This window comes from Dipodomys spectabilis, unplaced genomic scaffold (genome assembly GCF_019054845.1).
Source record: "Dipodomys spectabilis isolate Male_0828 unplaced genomic scaffold, ASM1905484v1 ptg000422l, whole genome shotgun sequence".
Taxonomy (NCBI): Eukaryota; Metazoa; Chordata; class Mammalia; order Rodentia; family Heteromyidae; genus Dipodomys; species Dipodomys spectabilis.
The window spans coordinates 4,881,490-4,899,893 of record NW_024871099.1 but is presented as its reverse complement, the minus strand read 5'-3'; the positions used below and the strand labels follow the sequence as shown (position 1 = coordinate 4,899,893).

General features: G+C 50.5%; 1 protein-coding gene across 1 annotated transcript; it reads left to right on the top strand.

Annotated features, from left to right (window-relative positions):
- Window positions 1–956: 956 nt before the first annotated feature.
- Window positions 957–17,807, top strand: Clip3 (CAP-Gly domain containing linker protein 3). The gene is made up of 14 exons (XM_042668022.1): window positions 957–1,017; window positions 1,400–1,579; window positions 5,656–5,795; window positions 5,882–5,975; window positions 6,143–6,304; window positions 7,055–7,173; window positions 8,031–8,267; window positions 9,655–9,790; window positions 9,937–10,065; window positions 14,143–14,286; window positions 14,371–14,494; window positions 14,686–14,750; window positions 15,469–15,541; window positions 16,583–17,807. Exons 2-14 carry the CDS (start codon window positions 1,414–1,416, stop codon window positions 16,635–16,637), a joined length of 1,644 nt encoding a protein of 547 aa, XP_042523956.1. The 5' UTR covers window positions 957–1,017; window positions 1,400–1,413; the 3' UTR covers window positions 16,638–17,807.
- Window positions 17,808–18,404: the final 597 nt, after the last annotated feature.

Below are 18,404 nucleotides of genomic sequence, written 5' to 3'. Positions count from 1 at the left end.
TTGAGCACAAAGAGGCTCAGGGACAGCACCCAGGCCCTGAGTTCAAGGCTCAAGATGGTCAAAAGAGAAAGAAAAGGAAGAAAGAAAGAACGAAAGAAAGAAAAGAAAGGAAGGAAGAAAGGAAGGGGGAAAAAAAGGAATCAGTCAAAAAAAAAGAATCAGTCAAACCAACCAGGTGCCAGTAGTTCATACCTGTAATCCAGGCTAGTCAGAAGGCTGAGATCTGAGGATCATCATTCAAAGCCACTTGGGCAAGAAAGTCTGTGAGACTCTTATCTCCAATAAACCACCCCAAACTGGGAAGTGGAGCTGTGGCTCAAGTAGTAGAACACCAGCTTTAAGGGGAAAAAAAAGCTAAAGGATTGCACCCAGGCCCTGAGTTCAAGTCCAGTGCCTGCACAAACAAAAACATACTCAACAGATTACCAGATTTCAAAGTTTTAGCTTTATCACCTACTTGCTGCGCTCTCTCTGTGCGAGCATCTTAACCTGTCCCTGGGCCTGAATAAGCCCTGGGTGATCAATGGATGATGATGCCAAGGGCTAGGATGATGATGAGCCTAACCCACTGCAGTGGGACCCCGATTATAGGACAAGAGCTCAAAGACCACTGCCCTAACTGGTCTGATTTGCAGTCCTGGTTGGGGGTGGGGGGGAAGCTCAGCACGGATAGACAGAATGGGCTCTCACTTCTCTCCTGCAATGGCAGGCCCTCCTTTCCCTCCCTCCCTCCCTTCCCCCCTTTCCCTTCCTCCTTCCCTCCCAAGTCTGGAGCGCCCTCCCTCCCGCCACACCACCCCTCTCCCCCCACCCCTGCGCCTGGCACGTCCGCGCATGCGCAGTGCGTGCCCCTCCCTCCTCCCCCATCCCCGTCTTCATCTTCGGCAGCGTCTGGGCCTCGTCCCCTTCTCTCTGTCTCCCTCTCCTCCACCGTCGCGTCCCCAGACGCTGACACCCCATTGACTCCCGCGGTCTCCTCCATCCTCCGCTTTAAAGTCTTCAACGGGTCCACGCCAGGTAAGATGGGGAGATGGGGGAAGGCCCTGGAGAAGGGGAGGGGCGAAGCATCCTGCATCCCGAGATAAACAAACCTCTCGGGAGGGGGGCGGCTGAGAAAGAGGGCCCTGACTCCGCTTGGAGAAGAATGGGGGGCTGGGCCTTGGGGGGGATGGTGGCAGGAGCTGAGCACATATCCTTAGGCCCCTTTGATGGATAACGGGAGTCCCTGTGGTTTTCCCATAATCTGGAGTGGGGGGTGGTGTGGTCTTCTGGGGGCGCTGACGGCTTTGAGGGGCTCAGATTCTGGACCCTTGCTAGCCGATATCTGCCTCTAGGATTTGCTGGCAAGCCATCTCCCACCCCCCACCCCCAACTTTGCACTTGCCCCCCCCCCCTCCAGGGCCACCTAGGGCCATGACTAAGACAGATCCTGCCCCAATGGGTCCTCCACCCCGAGGGGAGGAGGAAGAGGAAGAGGAAGAGGATGAGCCTATCCCCGAAGCCCCCAGCCCCACCCAGGAGCGCCGGCAGAAGCCTGTTGTGCACCCGTCGGCACCTGCCCCCCTACCTAAGGACTACGGTAACTCCTCTCCCCCATCCTGGAGTATGGCCTGAAGCCTTTGGGTGCCCCTGGCCCCAGCTCTGCTGGTGGTGATGGTGGGGGGGGGGGATTGTGAAGGCAGGGTAGAGGAGTCTTAGCTGCAGAGCTCTTTAAACCATGCCCCTCCCCTTTCATTAATTTCATTCACCTATGGGAAAATGGAATGGGAATAATTCTAACCTTTGATTCATGGCACATCATTCAATCATTTAGTCATTCAACCAACATTTCTGTGTGTGTGTGTATGTGTGTGTGTGTGTGTGTGTGTGTGTGTGTGTTGGTACTGGAGCTTGAACTCAGGGCTTGAGTGCTGTCCCTTAGCTTTTTCACTCAATGGTAGCACTCTGCCACTTAAGCCACAGCTCCACATCCAGCTCTTTGGTCGTTAATTGGAGCTAAGAGTCTTATGGATTTTCCTGCCCCCGCTAGCTTTGAACCATGATCCTCAGAGTCAGCCTCTTAAGTAGTTAAAATGACGGGCATGAGCCACCTGTGCCTGGCACCCAACCAACATTTCTTGCAAACCACTATGGCCCTAGCTGTATACTGGGAGCTGAGGCCACAGCACAGAGCAACACAGGCTCAGTCTTTTCTTTGAGGGGACTCACAGGCTGCAATAATTGCCAGGCATTTTAAGTATAAACATAATAGACAAATATATAATTCCAGGACATGATGAGAACTGTGTTTGCAAGAACACAGTGCTGACAGATGTGGTTCCCCTTGGGAGGTGACATCTGGAGGGAAGAGGCCTGAGGGCAAGTTAAAGGAAGATTGGAAAAGGGGGACCCAGGTCTGGTCACCACAGCAGTAAAGGGTCTGATCTGGGCGGGCGGGTGGGTGGAAGGAGGTGAGAATGGAATGTCAGGGAAACTGAAAGTGTCTAATCATTTGTCAAGTGCTAATACCCTATGACCAGCTCCCTGCTAGGAATGAACAGTGAGCAATCCTGGCATGCTTTGTGCACTTAGGAGAGGAAAACTGAACGGGTGAACAAATGAATCAGACGAAACTGGGTGCCAGCGGCTCTCACCTGTAATCCTAGCTACTCAGGAAGCGGAAATAGCAATTCAAAGCCAGCCTAGGCAGACAAATCTGAGAGACTTTTATTTTATTTTAATTTTTTTTTTTGGTTGTGGGGCTTGAACTCAGGGCCTGGGCACAGTTCCTGAGTTTTTTGTTTGTTTGTTTTTTGCAAGGCTGACACTCTACCACTTGAGCCACAGCTTTACTTCCAGTCCTCTGACGGTTAATTGTATATAAGAGTTTCACAACCTTTTCTGCCCCGGCTGGCTTCAAACTGTGACCCTCAGATCTCAGCCTCCTGTGAAGCTAGGATTATAGGCCTGAGCTACCAGCACCCAGAGAGAGATTCTTACCTCCAATTAATTGTCAAAAAAAAGATGGGCTGGAGGTGTGGCTCAAATGGTAGAGTGACAGCCATGAGTGGAAAAAGCCAAGCAAGACGGCTTGCCTTGCATGCTTGAAGCCCTGGGTTCAATTCCTCAGTAACACATGAACAGAAAAAGCCAGAAGTGATGCTGTGGCTCAACTGGTAGAGTGCTAGCCTTGAGCAAAAAAGAAGCTCAGGGACAGTGCTCAGACCCTGAGTTCAAGCCCCAGGACTGGCAAAAAAAAAAAAGAAAAGGAAAAAAAAAAAGAATGCAAGGCCTTTGAGTTCAAATCCCTGTACAGGCACATGAATGTGCACGTGCACGCATGTGTGTATACACACACACACACACACAATTAGGTGAGTTCAGATCAGAGGGAGTACTATGAAAAAATAGAAGGTAAGAATGTAACAGATAATAACTGGAGTCCTGCTTGACACTAAGCAGGGTGAGGGTGGGGCTCGGCACTTAGGCTGAAACCCAGAACGTTAGGAAGAAATCAGAGAAGAGATGGAGAAAGAGTTCCAGGACTAGTGTGAAGGGCCTGAGGCAGAACTGAACTTGGAGTAGAAAGAGCATGGAGCTGAATTAAGGGAATGGACAGAATTCCAGGCCACATTGAAGACTTTGAATACCTTTATTCTAGAAGTGACAGAGGAGAGCAGTGTGTGTGTGTGTGTGTGTGTGTGTGTGTGTGTGTGTGTGTGTGTGTGTGTGTGTGTACGCGTGCATGTGTGCATGCAGATCTAAAAGCATAAGAGTGGCAGGCTTGATTTATATTTTAAAAGCTCCCTCTGGCTTCTGGGTAGAGAGATGGAGTGCAGCCAGAACTGGATTCAAGAGGGACGATTTTAAGAAATTGCTGGCTGGGAATTCTGCAGCTGGGAGGTTCAGCAAGTAAGCAGTAGGGTCAGAGAGTTGGCATTGCTGGATAGGGCAGGAGAGATGTCATCTGTGGACATACCCTTTACCAGGACTAGATTAGAGAGACAAGTTCATTTCAATCTGATTTTTTTTTTCCAGGGCTGAGGACTGAACCCAGGGCCTTGCGCACGCCGGGTGGGCGCCCTTCCTCTGGGCTAAACCCCCAGCCCTGATTTTTTTTTTTAAAGAGACAGTTACTAGGTACTGGTGGCTCATGCCTGTAATCCTAGTCTCTCAGGAGGCTGAGATCTGAGGATCACAGTTCAAAGCCAGCCCGGGCAGGAAAGTCTGTGAGACTCTTATCTCTAATAAACTACTCAGAAAAAGCCAGCAATGGTGCTGTGGCTCAAGTGATAGAGTGATAGCCTTAGGGTTTAGCACAGAGAGGCTCAGAGACAGAGCCTAGGCCCCGAGTTCAAGCCTCAGGACTGATACCCCCACATATGTATGTGTGTGTGTATGTGTGTGTGTGTGCGCGCGCGCGTGTGCACGTGTGTGCATGTGCACACACACACACACAATGTTAAGTAACCAATGAAGGACAGAGGTGCTGATTTAGACCTGGTGTTACGGGGAGACCTCATTGAGGAGGTGACTTTTGAGCCAAGACTGTGGCAGATCTGAGGGAAGACTATCCAGGAGCAAAAACAGCAAGTGCAAAGGGGACTGGAATTTGCCTGGCACATTGAAAGGAACAAAAATAGGCCAGTGTAAGGGAGAGGACAAAAAAGCAAGCGGGCCAGAGTATGCATGGTTCTGTGTGGTGCTACCCTAGGCTCAGTGTGATCTGATCATTCATTTACTCATTTCCTTACACTACTTAGTTTTTATCACGTGCCAGGCCCCTACTGGGCACTGACTTTGCCACAGAGTGCAGTTCTCATCAGAGTCTAATTGAGGGGAGATAGAATGCAACTGGTACCAGCCTGGCTGACTGTAGGTTGGATCCTGCTTATTCATAGGTATATCTTATATAAGTTAAAAACAGTATTGAAAACTAGGACTACTGGCTTTTTGTTATTTAAAAAAAAATTAAAGAGGCTAGGAAGGTGGCTTAGTGGTAGAGTGCTTGTCTTGCATGCATGAGGCCCTGGGTTTGATTTCTCAGCACTACATAAGCAGAAAAGGCTGGAAGTAGTGCTATGGCTCAAGTAGTAGTGCACTAGCCTTGAGCTGAAGAGCTGAGGGACAGCGCCCAGGCCCAGAGTTCAGGCCCCACGACTGACAAAAAAAATTAATTAATTAATTAATTAAAATTAAAAAGAGCTGTGTTTGGGTGGCTCACACTTTTAATTCTAGCTACTTAGGAGGTTGAGATCTGAGGATCACGGTTCAAAGCCAGCCCAGGCAGGAAACTCCATGAGACTCTTATCTCCAATAAACCACTTGGAAAACTGGAAGTGCCACTGTGGTTCAAGTGGTAGAGCACTCGCCTTGAGCTGAAGAGCTGAGGGATAGTGCCCAGGCCCAGAGTTCAGGCCCCAGGACTGACAAAAGATAGAGAAGAGAGGAGGGAGGGAGGGAGGGAGGGTGGGGGGAGGGAAACCTCTTGCTGGACACATAGAAAATGCCTATGGGTGGACTACTGCCTGTGTGCCACCTGCTTGAAACTTTGCATTAGAGGCTCTTAAAGGAAAAAACCTAGAGTTCACCCTCAGGCTAGATGGGGAAGCAAGTAGGGGGTGGGGGCAAAGGCCAAGCTTGCCTGGAATGACCTTAGAACTCTCGCCACCTCAGCCTTCACCTTCTTCGATCCCAATGACCCGGCATGCCAGGAGATTCTGTTTGACCCACAGACAACCATCCCAGAACTATTTGCCATTGTTCGCCAGTGGGTACCCCAAGTCCAGCACAAGATAGATGTCATCGGCAATGAGGTAGGAGTCCTGGGGGGACCAGGGATGGAGGGGACTCTGGTCTCCACTTGTTTGGGTAACCCTCCCCTCTTCCCTGGTATTTCCAGATCCTGCGTCGAGGCTGCCATGTGAACGATCGTGATGGGCTCACGGACATGACCCTGCTCCACTATGCATGCAAAGCTGGGGCCCATGGAGTTGGTAAGGGCGCCAGCCCCACAGCCTAGGCTTCCCACCCTGACACCCTCAAAACCACCCAGAACTCAGACCCTTGGACCCCACATTACCACCACCACCACCACCATCTGGCCCTCATCCCTCCCCATGCGCTTGGCACAGCTCCCAAGCTGACCCCAGCTGTTGTGCAGGGGACCCCGCAGCGGCTGTGCGCCTCTCGCAGCAGCTGCTGGCCCTGGGCGCCGATGTGACCTTGCGAAGCCGCTGGACCAACATGAATGCGCTTCACTACGCGGCCTATTTCGATGTCCCGGACCTCGTCCGCGTGCTGCTGAAAGGCGCGAGGCCCCGGGGTGAGCAGGGTTGGAAGGAGGAGAAAGACACCCAGTGTGGGGGGGCTGAGAACCTGGGTGAGTAAGGCGGAGACCTGGAGATCGGGGTGAGGATGAGGAGGGTGAGGACAGAAACCTGGCTGGGAGAGGGGACCGCATCCGAGGAAAAGGGGGAGCTGGACCTGGAGGCCTGCGAGGTGCCTGGCAACCCCCGCCCCCCGCATTTGGTTGGGTGAGGGGGCGTGGTCTCGAGAGCATGGCAGGGAGGGGCATGGTCTAGAGAGGATGGGTGTGAGCGGAGTCTAGAGATGATAGGCTGGGAGGGGCGTGGTTAGGATTAGAGTGTGACGAGGAGGCGTGGTCTAGAGATGGTGAATGGTTGGGGCGTGGTCTAGAGATGATGGGTGGGGGCGTAGCCTAGACATGAGAGTGGGATGAGGAGGTGTGGTCTAAAGATGAGAGGAGAGAAAAGGCATGGTCTAGAGAGTAAAGCTGATGGTGGGTGTGGTCTCAAAGTGAGGATGGGGGCGTGGTCTAGACATGAGGGCTGACGGGGGGCGTGGTCTTTGGATGAGAGTAGTCTGGTATAATCTGTAGATGAGTGGTGTGAACCAGTGTGGGTGTGGGAGCAAGGTGAGGGGGCGTGGCCAATATTGGGGTTAGGAAGAAAGGGGCGTGGTTTAGACTTGAGGGCCGTGGTGTAGAGGTAGGGGGCAAGACTCTGCAGTAGTGGAACACTTCGAAACCTTCTTCCCCTCTTATCCTCCCCAGTGGTGAACTCTACATGCAGTGACTTCAACCATGGCTCAGCCCTGCACATTGCTGCCTCGAACCTGTGTCTGGGTGCGGCCAAATGTTTGTTGGAGCACGGTGCCAATCCAGCACTGAGGGTACAGTCACCCAGGCCCCATTTATTCTCCTCCTCCCCTTTCCCCTTCTCCCCGGCCTCCACTTCCCTTCGGCTGGCCTCTACAGAGGAGAGGACAAGGACCACTAGCATATCTCAACTTCTAAAATGTCACAAAACCCCATCGGCACATCTAACAAATAATAGCTGATATTTACTCAGCGTCAATTCTATGTCAGGTGAAGTTTATTATAAGCCCTGCTGTACAATAGAGAAATGGAGGATTTACCCAGGGTCACCTAGCAAGGAGTATCCCCGGTGGCTGTGTACAGTGTTTTGAAACCATGAGGAAGGCAAAATTAGGCCTTCAGTAATTGACAGGGTTGAGTATGAGTGTTCAGACTGATCTTTGACTCTGATTTTTCCATTACCGGGTCCCATCCCCAATGCCAGTGACTTCAACATCTGGGGCGTGTATATCTTGGGGGATGTAGCTGATGCTCCCAAGTGCCTGCCCTCTTCTTGTTCCCCATTAGTTCAGAGTTTGAATCTGAACCTTGGCAAAGCAACACTTTCTAGATGCTCACTCCACCCCTATTAACCTTAACCCATTGTAGGCATACCTTTACCCTACAGGTATGGCCCTCTATTGGTTCCACTCCCATTCCCAAGGTCAGTTCTGTGACCTGTTCTAGCCCAGGCTCACAGGGATGGGTGGCCTTCCCTAGGGGTTGTCCCATAATGCCCTCCCCCTTGTGGGGCCAACTCTCATGTGGATTTAGGATATAATCTAGTTGTGGCCCCTGCTTCCCTTAGACTGGGAATGATGGGGTTGGGCCTCCATAGGGGTGTGTCCTAGGCAACTGAATCCCAGCTTGCTGTCTTCCCATTGGCTTATAGAACCGAAAGGGACAGGTGCCAGCTGAAGTCGTCCCGGACCCCATGGACATGTCCCTTGACAAAGCAGAGGCTGCGCTGGTGGCCAAGGAGCTGCGAACACTGCTGGAGGAGGCTGTGCCGCTGTCTTGTGCCCTCCCCAAGGTCACACTCCCCAACTATGACAATGTTCCAGGAAATCTCATGCTCAGCGCACTGGGCCTGCGCCTGGGAGACCGTGTGCTGCTGGATGGCCAGAAGGTCAGGGACTTGGGGTGTGGGAAGGGGGCAGATGGCTCTGTCAACCCTAGGAACTGGGTCTATGGGCTCATAGAGACTGTCTTTGCCTGCCTCCAAGTCACTGATGCTTCCTTTTTGCCTCCTGGCAGTGCAGAGCTCTGGCCCAGAGGGGAAAGAATTCTCCCTAACAGTAACAGCCCAGGCAATCATGGCTGAGATACCACAGGGTGATCTGGTTACCTATGGTTTCTCCCTGCCTTGTGCTTATCAATCAGTCTCTATCTGGACACTCGGAGTGGTCAGGACTTTGAGTACCCTGCAGGTGTGATGGAGAAGCACCCCTGAAGATGAGAAGTGACCTAGGAAGAGAAAGGCTCTCTGGAGGGGGAGTTGATGTAAGAGTGAAGAGCATCTTCTTTCATCTAGGCCTACCTGCTCTCATTTATTGCCTGGTATCCTTCAAGCTTCCTGCTGAGTCTAAGCTATTCTTAAGGACACAGCTATTTCTGCAGACCTATTTCTGCTCTCAAAGAGCTCCACTGGGACTGCACCCCCAACTCCAGCTAGCCCCTCTCCTAAACAAGGAATTAAGGATCGAGGGTGTAACTCAGTACTAGAGCAGTTGCCTGATATGCACAAAGCTCAGGTTCCATCCCCAGCAGTTGGTTGGTAGTCAGTCTGTATATAAAAAGGTTTTGAGATTCCATCTTAATAGGCACTGGGTGAGGTGCCTGTCAACCCCAGAGATGTGGTTCCCCACATGCAAGAAGACTGATTGTAACCCAGGCAGGCTGAACCTAAAGCAAGATATTGCCTTGAAAATAACCAAGGGGCTGAAGCCATGGTTCAACTGGTAGTGTGCCTGACTAGCAAGTGTGAGGCCCTGAGTTCAAGCCCCAGTACTGGGGGGAAAAATGGTTGGGCACCAGTAGCTCATGCCTGTAATCCTAACTACTCAGGAGGCTGAGGTCTGAGGATCACGGTTCAAAGCCAGCCCAGGCAGGAAAGTCTATGAGACTCCTAACTCCAGTTAACCACCAGAAAACCAGAAGTGGGGCTGTGGCTCAAAGTGATAGAGTATTAACCTTGAGCAAAAGAGCTCAGGGACAGAGTCCAGGCTCTAAGTTCAAGCTCCATGGCACACACACATACACACACACACACACACAAAATAACACAAAAGGTCTTTCAGTCACGTTAGTGGTACATGACTGTAATCCCAGATCAGGAGGACTGAGATCAACCAGCCTGGGCAAAAGGTTAGCAAAATATAGGTAGGAGGATCAAAGGTACAGGGCCTCCCTAGGCAAAGGAAAAAAAAAACTCCTAGTGCTGGTGAATCTTCTGCTTCCTGTGTGTGAGTGACCCAGCACCCTTTTCCAATCAGGATTTCCCCTTCTCTCTCCAGACGGGAACTCTGCGGTTCTGTGGCACCACAGAGTTCGCCAGTGGCCAGTGGGTGGGCGTGGAGCTGGACGAACCAGAGGGCAAGAATGATGGCAGTGTTGGGGGCGTCCGGTACTTCATCTGCCCTCCCAAACAGGGTCAGTAGGACCTGCGGCTGGCCGGTGTGTATGTGTGGGGGTGCTCCACTCAGCTGTTCTGAGGGTGCTGTGTGGGTAAGGGGGATGGGGTGGAGGGGGTGGGCAGAGGCTTGGATGATACCTAGCCCAGACTCTGTTTCCCCCAGGTCTCTTTGCCTCTGTGTCCAAGATCTCCAAGGCAGTGGATGCACCTCCCTCATCGGTCACCTCCACACCCCGGACTCCCCGCATGGACTTCTCTCGTGTCACCGGCAAAGGCCGAAGGGAACACAAAGGTTAGAGGCTGTGGGGCGGTGGAAACAGCCATTCTTAGGATTTTGTGTGGGAAACTCAGTTTCTGTCACTCCTTAAACTCTTCCTCAGGCCCAAACCCTAGTTTTGGAGGATAAGCTCTGAGTTTTTTCACTGTTTCTCCTTTAGCTCAAGACTGACCCTACTTTGGGGCTGGGAAGGTGCATGCATGCATGAGGCCCTGGGTTCGATTCCTCAGCACCACATAAGCAGAAAAAGTTGGAAGTGGTGCTGTGGCTCAAATGGTAGAGCACTAGCCTTGAGCTGAAGAGCTGAGGGATAGTGCCCAGGCCCAGAGTTCAGGTACCATGACTGGCAAAAAAAAAAAAGACTGACCCTACTTAGTTCTTGGAAGGACTTATAGGTTTCCTATCTGTGGGGCCTTAGTTCCCACTCAGGGTCTATTGTGAGGGAAGAATCTGTTACTAGAAAGAATGTGTTCCTCTTACCAGAGGTTCCTGTGTTGGAACTTGATTTACCCGTCTTTAGACCCTATATCTGCCTTTTTTATTATTTATTTATTTTTGTTGGTTGTGGGGCTTGAACTCTGGGCTTGGGCGCTGTCCTTTGCTCATCAGCTCAAGGCAAGCACTCTACCACTTGAGCCCAGCACCACTTCTAGTTTTTTGGTAGTTCATTGGAGGTTAAGAGTCTCATGGACTTTCCTGCCCTGCCCAGGCTGGCTTTGAACCTTGATCCTCAGATCTCAGCCTCCTGAGTAACTAGGATTACAGGTGTGAGCCACCGGTGCCTGGCAATTATCTTTATTTTTGTCAGTCATGGTGTTTGAATGGGGTCTGGGCACTGTCCCTGAGCTTTTCAGCTCACGGTCAGCACTCTACCACTTGAGCCACAGTACCACTTCTGGTTTCCTGGTGGTACTTTGGAGGTAAGAGTCTCATGGAGGGGTTGGGGATTTAGCTTAGTGGAAGAGCACTTGCCTGGCAAGTGCAAGGCCCTCAGTTCAGTCCTCAGTTCTGAGGGGAGGAGAGGGGAAAGAGTCTCACACACTTTCCTGCCTGGGCTGGCTTTCAACCATGGTCCTCAGACAGCCTTCTGAGTAGCTAGGATGATAGGTGTGAGTCACCAGAGCCCAACCAACTATTTATTTATTTAAGTCCTGGTGGTTGAACTCAGGGCCTGGGCACTGTCCCTGAGCTTCTTTTGCTCAAGGCTTGCACTCTACCACCTGAGCCACAGCACCACTTCTGGCTTTTTCTGTGTATGTAGTACTGAAGAATTGAACCCAGGGCTTCCTGCGTGCTAGGCAAGCAATATACCACTAAGCCATATTTCCAACCCTTTTTTTTTTTTTGGGGGGTCTGGTCGTGGGCCTTAACTCTGGGCCTGGGCGCTGTCCCTCAGCTTTTCAGCTCAAGGCTAGCGCTCTACCACTTGAGCCACAGCACCACTTCCAGCTTTTTTTTTCTGCTTATGTGGTGCTGAGGAGTCGAACCCAGGGCCTCATACATGCAAGGCAAGCGCTCTACCACTGAGCCACCTTCCCAGCCCCTCCAACCCTTTTTATTATATTTTATTTTATTTATTTTTGCCGGCCATGGGGCTTGAAATCAGGGCCAGGGCTCTGTTTGCTCAAGGCCAGTGCTCTACCACTTTGATCTCTACTTTGGGCTTTTTTGAGGCAGAGGTGTTTATTGTTTTTTGTTGTTGTTTGTTTTGTTTTGTCGGTCATGGGGCTTGAACTCTGGGTCTGGGCACTGTCAATGAGCTCTTAAGCTCAAGGCCAGTGTTCTACCACTTGAATCACAGTGCCACTTCCAGTTTTCGAGTCGTTAGTTGGAGATAAGAGTCTCATGGGAACTTTTCTGCCTGGGATGGCTTCGAACCTCGATCCTCAGATCTTAGCCTCCTGAGTAGTTAGGATTACAGGTATGAGCCATAGGCACCTGGATCCTGAGCTCTTTTTTGCTGAAAGCTGGTTCTCTACCACTTTGAGCCAAAGCACCACTTCTCCTAGGCTGATCTTGAACACCTAGAATCATGATCCTCCTGCCTTAGCTGCCTGAGTGCTAGGTTTTACAAGGTGTTGCTACTAAATCTGGTTCCCTTTCATTTTAGTCTTTTTTAAAATTTATTGTGAAAATACTGTACAGAGGGGTTACAATTACATGGGTAAGATAATGAGTACATTTCTTTTTTTGTTTTGTTTTTGTTTTTGTTTTTTTTTTTGGTCAGTCATGGGGGCTGAACTCTGGGCCTGAGTGCTATTCCTCAGCTCTTTAGCTCAAGGCTAGTGCCCTACCACTTGACCTACAGCGCCACTTCTGGCTTATGTGGTGCTGAGGAATTGAACCCAGGGCCTCATGCATGCAAAGCAAGCACTCTACCACTGAGCCACCTTCCAGCCTAAGTACATTTCTTATCAAGCATTGTTGCCTCCTCCTTTGTTTCCTCTTCCCATCCCTTCCCATCCCTCCCACCCCCCTACCCAATCCTCTCCTCCACACCCACCTCCCCCCCCCAACCAAAGTTGTAAAGTTCGTTTTTCAACATAACTACTTGTACATCTCATTGTTGCAATGGGTCCACCTTCATCCCTATTTAAACGATTTGTTTTTTTTTCCTTCCCCTCCACAAATTATACCAACATCAAATACAGTGAAAGCAGGGATTATACCATGGGGGAGGGATATACAAAGCAATAAAGAAATAATCTTATAAATATGTTAGAAACAATGGCATGAAAGAAAAAAGCATTTGAATAATTATCTTGGGGGTTCATTTCCCTAACATCAACTTATCTGACCTTTTCTGCTCGACTCAGACATATACTAGTTATTGCAAATAAGGGAAACCATGGGACCTATGTTTCTTTGGGCCTGGCTTACTTCACTTAATATAATTTTTTCCAAGCCTTTCCATTTCCTAACAAATGGGGAAACGTCATTCTTTCTGATGGAGGCATAGAATTCCATTTTGTATATATACCACATTTTCTTGATCCATTCATCTACTGAGGGGCATCTGGGTTGGTTCCAGATCTTAGCTTAGTCTGTTTTTTGTTTTGTTTTGATTTGTTTTGTTTTTTTTTAGTCAGTTGTGGGGCTTGAACTCAGGGCCTGGGTGCTGTCCCTGAGCTTTTTTGTTCAAGGCTAGTGTTCTACCACTTTGAACTACAGTGTTACTTCCTCCCTTTCATTTTATTTGTTTAGCAGTGGTACAGATGGACTGATGGCTTTTTACATGCTAGGCAAGACATATCACTGATGGCAAGCCAGATGCCTTTTTATTGTTACCAGTCCTGGAGCTTGTACTCAGACTCTAGGTACTGTCCCTTAACTTTTTTACTCAAGACTAGTGCTCTAGTCTTGAGTAAAAGCCACAGCTCCATTTCTGGCTTTTTGCTTGTTAACTAAGAGTCTCACAGACTTTCCTCCCTGAGCTGGCTTTGAACCATCTCAGATCTCAGCCTCCTAAGTAGCTAAAATTATAGGCATGAGTCCACCAGTGCCTGTCTCTCCTTATTTTTTCATTTATTTATTTATTGCCAGTCCTGGGACTTGGACACTATCCCTGAGCTTCTTTTGCTCAAGGTTAGCACTCTACTACCTGAGCCACAGTGCCACTTCCGGCTTATTTTATTTGGTACTGAGGAATCAAACCCAGTGCTTCATGCATGCTAGGCAAGCACTCTACCACTAAGCAACATTCCCAGCCCCTCCTCTTTATTTGAAAAGAATAATTTCTAAGTCCTGAGTTCAATCCCTAGTACTGTAAACAAATAAATATGAAAGGACAGGTTTCCTAACTTGTGCCTCTTTGGGCTTAAATGTCCTCAGCTATGAGAAGGATTTGGGGGTTCTCCAGGTTTGGTGAGTCCATTTTTCCTCAAACCTGAGGCCCTATCCTAGTTCTCTGGCATCTGGGGTGGTTTCTCTTTTGACCCCAGCAATCTCCTCCTGCCCCAGTTCTGGAGAAGAGAAGCCTCGGGGTTCCTCTGACTGAAACAAGGACAGAGTTTCTGTCTTGGGGCTTTTGGGATGTCATGGACTCCCCCAATGCTAGCAATGGGGTCCCAACCCTTTCCTCTCTACTCCCAGGGAAGAAGAAATCTCCATCATCCCCATCTCTGGGCAGTTTACAGCAGCGCGATGGAGCCAAGGCTGAAGTTGGAGACCAGGTCCTCGTGGCAGGCCAGAAGCAGGGAACCGTGCGCTTCTATGGGAAGACAGACTTTGCCCCAGGTGAGTTTGAGGATTCTGGGCTGGGGCAGGCAGGGTCGTGGAGCATTCTGACACTCCCTCTGCCTCCCCCCGTGGCTGCTTCAGGGTACTGGTATGGCATTGAACTGGATCAGCCCACGGGCAAGCATGATGGTTCTGTCTTTGGCGTCCGGTACTTCACCTGTCCCCCACGGCATGGGGTCTTTGCACCAGCATCTCGTATCCAGAGGTGAGCCCAAACTGTGACCTTTGATCCAGGAAGCAACTCAGAGCCCTGGTCCACTCTCCCTAGACTGACTGATCGGTGTGGTTGCCCTCCTACCCCCATCCTAGCTCTTTCCTCCAGGCTGTCTGGGGGGGTGCAGCTCCCAGCAGACTTTGGTCTCTTGTGACTCTTGATTCCTCCCTGTGTCTCCCCAGGATTGGTGGATCCACTGATCCCCCTGGGGACAGTACTGGAGCCAAAAAAGTGCATCAAGTAACAAGTGAGTTGGGGCCGGGATGTGGGGAGGCGCGTAGGGCAAGATGAGAGAAGGGTTGTAGGCGTTCAGGTATATGCAGGTGATCGTTTCTGATATAACTGGGGACACAGGGCCCAGAAAACTGAGACAGGGTCCTAAAGAGGAAAGGTGCTTTGAGAGAAGGGACGTGAACAGCAAGGGCCTGAGGGTTGGAGTATGGCACTAACCTAGCACACATGAGTCCCTGAGTTTCAAACAAAAATTAAGGATCTGAAAGCCAGGTGCCAGTGGCTCACACTTGTAACCCTAGCTACTCAAGAGACTGCGATCTGAGGATTGCTAGGGCAAGAAGGCCTTGACCCTCTTATCTCCAATTAACTACCCAAAAATCGAGAGTTGGAGCTGTGGCTCAAGCGGTAGAGTGTTAACCTTGAGCAAAAAAGCTCAGGGTCACCACCCAGGCCCTGAGTTGAAGCCATAGGTCCAGCACAAAAAATAAAATAAGGCTCTGAGCAGACACTGGGGATGGACATTGACTGCTGAGAACACAGGTAGATATGAATTGGGGAACACAATGAATATTACTGACAATAGGTCCAGGGGGGTATTGGGAATGATAAGGGATCTAGGTGGGTCCTGGCGACATAGAAAGTTATTAATGAACAAAGAGTCCAGGTGGGTGTTGGAAACACAAAATGGATCTATTATCCCCTCACCTGAGATCCTGCCTTCCTCTCTTCAGTGACGCAGCCCAAACGCACCTTCACAACAGTCCGGACCCCAAAGGACATTGCATCAGAGAATTCTATCTCCAGGTGTGTGGTGACCCCTGTCCCCTGTCTTGTGGTTATCAGGGAGAGGCAAGGCCAAGGCCACTGGACACAGGGATTAAAGCTGTAGTTGGAGGTGAAAATAGAAGCTAAGAAAAGTTGTGGCTAAGGGCTGGGAAAGTGGCTCAGTGGCAGAGCGCTTGCCTTGCATGCATGAGGCCCTGGGTTCAATTCCTCAGCACCACATAAGTAGTAAAAAAAAACAGGAAGTGGCGCTGTAGCTCAAGTGGTAGAGCGCTAGCCTTGAGCTGAAGAGCTGAGGGACAGCGCCCAGGCCCAGAGTTCAGGCCCACGACCAACCCAAAAAATAAAATAAAGAAAAGTCGTGGCTAAGCTAAGCATTTATGGCTCATGCCTGTAATCCTAACTACTCAAGAGGCTGAGATCTAAGGATGCTGGTTCAAAGCCAGCCCAGGCAGAAATGTCCATGAGACTTTATCTTCAATAAACCAGATAAAAGCCAGAACTTGAGCTGTGGCTCAAGTCATAGAGTGCCAATCTTGAGCAAAACACGTGTAGGGACAATGCCCAGGCCCTGAGTTCACATTCACACACACACACACACACACACACACACACACACACACACACACAGAGAAAATAAATGGTGGGAAGGTAGCTTAGGGTAGAGTGCTTGCCTACCATGCATGAAGCCCTGGGTTCGATTCCTCAGTACCACATAAACGGGAAAAGCCAGAAGTGGAGCTGTGGCTCAATTGGTAGAGTGCTAACCTTGAGCAAAAGAAGCTCAGGGACAGTGCCCAGGCCCTGAGTTCAGGCCCCACGACCGGACCCCCCCCCACCCAAAAAAAAAAGAAAGAAACGACATGGTGGCTAAGCACATCCTGAAACAGGTGTTAGACCCAATGCTGATTCTGATGACTCCAATGTTTTAGAGGGTGCAGGTAGCAGGAACTGTCTCAGAATGCACAGCCAGAGGCAGAATCCCAAACATGGAGGAGGGGGGGTGTTTCAGGGCAGCTATCCCTGAACCTCCTTACCAGTGTGACCCATTCTTCTCCTCAGGTTGCTCTTCTGCTGCTGGTTTCCGTGGATGCTGCGGGCCGAGATGCAGTCTTAGAGGCTCTGATTCCCAATGACACAGTCTCCTCGAGTGTTTCCTGACACCAGGAGCCCCTTACCCCCAGTCACCCTGAGATAGAGACCCCCATTAACACATCCAGAATAGAGACCCCCCATTAGCCAGCCCTTCCTCACTGAGGTCCCATTATTAACAGGTTCCCCATTATAACTCCCCAATACTGTCATCCAGACAGAAATTCCCTGAGTAGCACCTTCAGGTTAGTCCCTGTCCCTAGCCCTTCTGAGCAGACACCCACCCCTCCCCCCATTAACAGATTTCCATTCTTACCCAAGTGAGGGTGACCCTGTTCACATAATGTTCCACAACAGGACCTTCTTGAGTCATTCAGTGGACCAGAAATCCCCATTAACAAAGACCCCCCTGCCTCTGTTCCCCTTGAAATGAACATAGGTCACACCTTCAGAGTAATTGATCATGTCACTATCCCAACTTAACATCAGTCCCCTCAAGATGTCATGACCCCATGGTCACCCCAAAACCTTTGCTTTCCAATTCTCCTATCAGAGACTCTCCATTAACAAAGACCCCCCCTATACCTATCCCTCAAGAAGAGACCCACTTTAACCAGCCCTGTTACCCCCAATTTATAGGCACCAAAAGAGTCCTGGAAGTGCTAATTACAGGACCCCCAAGTCTTCCTACCCTCTATGCCCTCAAGAAACCCCCAGTGCCTTGTATGAAGCCCACTTACAATGGCCCATGGCCTCTGTGCTGGCCAGGCTCCCAGAAATTTCTATTTTTTAATGACTTCCCCCTTTGGGGGACCCTAAAATTTGAAGACCCCATTCTTGGACTCTGGAGATCCCAAACTCCAGAGTATACATATCCCAATTTCTCCTGGACCTAAAGCCCTGAAGCTCCTAGAATACCCCAAATTTCATATTCCAGGACACCCTCAATCATAGAGATCCCTCAAATCCCCAGGGAAATCCCAAATTTAAAATACCAATCCCAGCCCCTCAGGTAACTCCACTCATGAGGTCCTTGTGCCTGGGATGGAGGCGGCTGCAGTGAGGGTATGCATTCCAGTCTTCCGGGGCACCTCAAGCCCTATTTGCAGGCACCAGGAGACCCCTAACATGAGTTCTCACCCCCTGATGTAATCTAGAGGACTTCAATACCCTGAGTCCATGGATCTCAAGAACCCCAAATTCAAAAAGCCCTAGTCCGCAGGGAACCCCAAATCCCAAAGTCTCCATTTCTCACACGTGGAGGGCCCTAAGTTCCTGGCGGGGGGGTGGGAGGGGGAGGATCCCAAGTCTTGGAGCCCCCATTTTCAATCCACCTTCCGGTCCCAAGTCTGAGACACTAAATCTAAGTCATTGGCCCCAAAGGACCTCCTCACAGCACTTGGGCCAGACCAACAGCCTGAGGCCCCCTGGGTCCAGGGTGGACCTGGGGCCCTAACCACCAATGACAGCTCACGACTGCCCCTTCACTGCATGTCCCCAAACTCAGCATGACCCCTGCCCTCTTCAATAAAGACGTTTCTATGGCCTCTCGGTGTCAGTTCATTGGAGGTGGGATGACCTTGAACCTGTACCATTGTTGGAGGAGGATGAGAGAGGAAGGCCCTTCTTCAATCTCGCCGTCCTGGGCCATGGACGTTAAGGACGTGGAACGGCCTAATTGCGGGAAGTCTATCTTTCACTCTTGGTACTCCTCCTGCGGTCTCTGGGGTTGAAAGTCCCACCAGGGCCCACGCTGCTATAGGGGCGGGTTCGGCTCTGGAATTCTGATTGG

Coding starts and splice junctions, on each gene's coding strand:
- Clip3 (XM_042668022.1), top strand. CDS start 1,414: ATGACTAAGACAGATCCTGCCCCAATGGGTCCTCCACCCCGAGGGGAG. Junction 9,791..9,936: donor CATCTGCCCTCCCAAACAGG/GTCAGTAGGACC, acceptor TGTTTCCCCCAG/GTCTCTTTGCCTCTGTGTCC. Junction 15,542..16,582: donor TCAGAGAATTCTATCTCCAG/GTGTGTGGTGAC, acceptor TCTTCTCCTCAG/GTTGCTCTTCTGCTGCTGGT.